Source organism: Humulus lupulus, chromosome 8, assembly GCF_963169125.1.
Source record: "Humulus lupulus chromosome 8, drHumLupu1.1, whole genome shotgun sequence".
Lineage (NCBI taxonomy): Eukaryota > Viridiplantae > Streptophyta > Magnoliopsida > Rosales > Cannabaceae > Humulus > Humulus lupulus.
In genome coordinates this window covers 23,828,864-23,832,553 of record NC_084800.1, presented here as the reverse complement: position 1 = coordinate 23,832,553, position 3,690 = coordinate 23,828,864, and the positions used below count along the sequence as shown (strand labels likewise).

At 33.8% G+C, this 3,690-nt stretch overlaps 1 protein-coding gene across 1 annotated transcript; it reads right to left on the bottom strand.

The window, feature by feature from the left end:
• Positions 1–601: 601 nt before the first annotated feature.
• Positions 602–3,339, bottom strand: LOC133796388 (methyl-CpG-binding domain-containing protein 11). The gene is made up of 2 exons (XM_062233878.1): positions 3,059–3,339; positions 602–1,844 (listed from the first exon to the last, which is right to left on the bottom strand). The coding sequence occupies exons 1-2, from the start codon at positions 3,122–3,124 to the stop codon at positions 963–965; spliced, it is 948 nt and encodes a 315-aa protein (XP_062089862.1). The 5' UTR covers positions 3,125–3,339; the 3' UTR covers positions 602–962.
• Positions 3,340–3,690: the final 351 nt, after the last annotated feature.

The following is a 3,690-nucleotide window of genomic DNA, read 5'->3' as shown; positions in this document are numbered from 1 at the left end:
TTTTTTTGTATACGCGTGTAAATTCAATTATTTAAACCCTGTTTTTGACTCTATAAATTATTCATGTCTTAAATGACTACAATGTACATTATCGTATATAAAAAATTATCAAAATGTAGGAAGTAAAAAATAACTACACTAGTGTAGCAAAAAAAAATAGTTGCACTGAAATCTTGCCCTATAATTATAAATAACAAATGACATTTTAAAATGTTATCAAAATTTTTATGTAGATTATAATTTATAAATAATTTTACTCATGAAAATTCAAGAATATCTTTAGTATATTATTTTAATAATATTTCATTTATTATTTTAAACTAAAATAATAATATGAAGACTTTCCATATCAATTTCTTTAGATAAATAAGCATATATGAATATTTGTTATTATATTATAAACTTTAAAAATAAAATAATTCATTAACTAACAAATTATTGATTTAAGATTATTTATTTTAAAAAATAATAATAATTCATGCATACCAAACATCACATAACAAATCTAATACATGTCCAATGAAATCCAAATCCTGAAAATTTACTCATTACCCAGCTATCACGAACACACAACTACTGTATATATAAACTTTAATCAACATAACATAGAATAAATTTTATGATAAAAACATGTAATAACAGTTTAGTCACCAACATCAGCAATGTAATTAAAGTACCAAACAGTGCAGAAGCTATGCCTAAACTCTACAACACAGGAAAAGAGAAACTGACCAACAAAAGATGTCTTACCTTACCCCTTCTACAATTAAGCTCCTGCCCATCGCATCAAAATCTAGCTGCTACTCTACTAAAGGTACATACAATTAAAGCTAACATAGATTTTAATATTAAAATTACAGTCATCCATCAAATCCTGCGGCTACCCAATTCATAAATTACCTTTGAGTAGGGTATTACAGAATGCACAAGGGAAATTGTATGGTAGCACTAGCACATTACATTCAGCAGCTCACAGGGGCGGGAGCCGGGTGTTGTTGTGGGGCATCAACTCGCCCCACATGGTCAACTTTTCCATGATCAACAACAGCCTCATCCTTCTTCTCAATATTCTCCTCAACCTCAACCGCCTTGATCTCTCCTATGGATGGAGGCGCCACAACACTAGGATCAATTGCCTTTATCTCTCCTTCAGAAGGAGGAGCCACTCCAGTAGGATTCTCTTTCTCTGCTCCTCCATTTGCTTCTGCGGGTACAACAGCAGTCTCAGTTTCTTTCTGGACATTCTCATTTGCTTTCTCTGCTTCAGCTTCGTGCAACTTTTCTTTTCCATTCTCAGTAGCCACAGCTTTGTCAGATGATTGTTCATCTACAGCTGGTTCTGCAATTTCTTGCTTTTGATCTTTCTCCTCACCTTGACTTTCCTTATCCTTGGTATCACTCTCACCTTTAGTTTCTTCAATAATAGCATCATCAATCTTAGTACTGTTATTTTCTTCCACTTTACCACCATTTTCGACCTGATTTTCCTGGGTAGTGTCCTTTTCCCCATCAGCTCCAGCATCCTTCTTTTCAGCAGCCTGTGCTTCATTTTCTTCATGAGCAGCTTCCCCCTCTTTCTTGTCCTTCTTTGAGATTGATGATCTTTGACGTTTTCTGGGTGGCTCATTTTCTGGTGGAGGTGGGGTTACCTTGACCTTCTCACTGATTCTTGCTGATCTCCGAGGAGTCTCACCAGTACTCCAGTCAAACTCTGATACAGCAGGATTCCCAGGATGTGATTTCAGGTACTGCTCCAATTGTTTTCTGCTCGTAATCTCTTCCCCACTTGGAGCGATGAAAATAACCTCCGTTTTTCTTGGTGTTCCTGCCTTCTTTGGCACAAACTGAACAAAAATACAGATCAGAGACAAATTACTAATACTTGTAATATGAAAATACCCAAAGTAATATTGTACCCATCTATGGACACCTACTACACAGGATGTGTTGCCAAATTTAGTGATATAGCACCACATCGCTAGTCTTAACACATTTACAAAAACAGGGCCATAGAACTAAAGATTATCCAATAAGAAATTATAAATCAGCACAAAACTGAAATGGTTAAATATAACTTGCATCATTGCAAACAATAACTCAATTTTATAAGAAACTAAAACCGTCAACTATCATACTGCCTATACTATGAAAGGATTATCTTCTATTTTCGTTTGTTCATCTGCATTTTAGCAAAACTAAATGCATATTTGGTTCTACCATTTTATTACCAATGTCTATAAACCTCGATTGTTTTTTTTTTATTTCTACCATTTTATGATCACTTGACTGGTGGAGCAGTTTAGACTAGACATTTAACCTTGAAGACAAATACAGAAACAGCACACTTCAGAGACTAAACTACAAAATTTGTTCTTAAGATAATAAAGTCAACCCTCTGAAAGCAGATCTTGTTGAAGCATAAATTGACAAACAAACCATCATCAAAAAAACATGATTTTCGGAAAGCTATTCCAGAAACCATAAATTGTTAATTGAAACATTTGCTAATGTAGGTATTTCTTGGAAAAATTCCATCATCTAAAACAAGATTTTGACCTCGCAAGCTCAAGTTATTTTACTAAGTTCATTTCAAACTTGCTCCTTCAAGACAAATGAAATTGTTGCCAGAAAATAGTAACAGATGGAGAAAGAACCCATTTTGAGTAGCCCTAAACCCAAAATTTACCATCTTGGCAGTTGGTACCAAATTTTATGCAGAAACCCTAGCTATGAAAAATAAGTACTAATAATTACTTGCCAAAAAATCAACCCCTTCATACTACTTGAAAAGGAACAAATCTAGCAAATTAAGCATAACCAAAAAGGAAACAAACCCTGACCCCAAAAAAGGAAGAAAAAATTGATTTCAAAAATCATAAAAATGGATCTTTAAATTTCAAAGCAAACTTGGAGCCAAGAGGCAAATATTCACATAAAAATTGTTTGAGCACCGAAAACATCAAAAAGATTACCAATTGTTACACTTACTTAGACAAAGTACTTGTTATTAAGAGTGTAGGGAAAGTGAGAGAGAAAAGCAGAAAGAGAAGAAACAAACCAGTTTTTTCCAAGCAGGAGGAGCTGGAAGCTCCACAGAGACAACCTCATCCACTTTGTTGTCCATACCTGCAAAATTCAGACCACAAAACCAAACAAAACCAAAATAAAACTTGAACTAACACAAATGGAACCTCAAAAAAATAAAGAACCCTCTTCTCGCACTTTCTCTTACTACAAACTCTTTCTCTCTCTAAAAAGCCTAGTGCTTGTGCTTTGTTTGTATATTTGTGGTAAGAATAGGTGTTAGAAACCGTTGAGAGTACTTCTCTCTCTCTCTCTCTCTCCCTTATTTTCCCTCATCTAACTTAAACCGTCACAATATCCAGTGGGGAGTGATAAGGTCACCCCACGAAGTACACAACTTTTGAATTATTTTTAATAAGTTAATTAGGTAATTATTTGTTGAATTGTGCAGTAAAAATTTCACAGCTATCCAATCTGATGTTGCTATTTGTCAGTTAAAGCTGATTTTTGCCTCCTAATTTTACTTCTACTCTTTCTTTCGCTTTTTTTCCTTTTTTAATCAAGAACTTTTTAGAATTTTTTTTTTCATTTAATTTGAAGTGAGAGTTGCTGTTTAAGATGGGCACGTGTTATATGCTTAGGTTCGTTTTTTATCTTTTATTATTA

Coding starts and splice junctions, on each gene's coding strand:
- LOC133796388 (XM_062233878.1), bottom strand. CDS start 3,124: ATGGACAACAAAGTGGATGAGGTTGTCTCTGTGGAGCTTCCAGCTCCT. Junction 1,845..3,058: donor CTCCTGCTTGGAAAAAACTG/GTTTGTTTCTTC, acceptor ATTTTTGTTCAG/TTTGTGCCAAAGAAGGCAGG.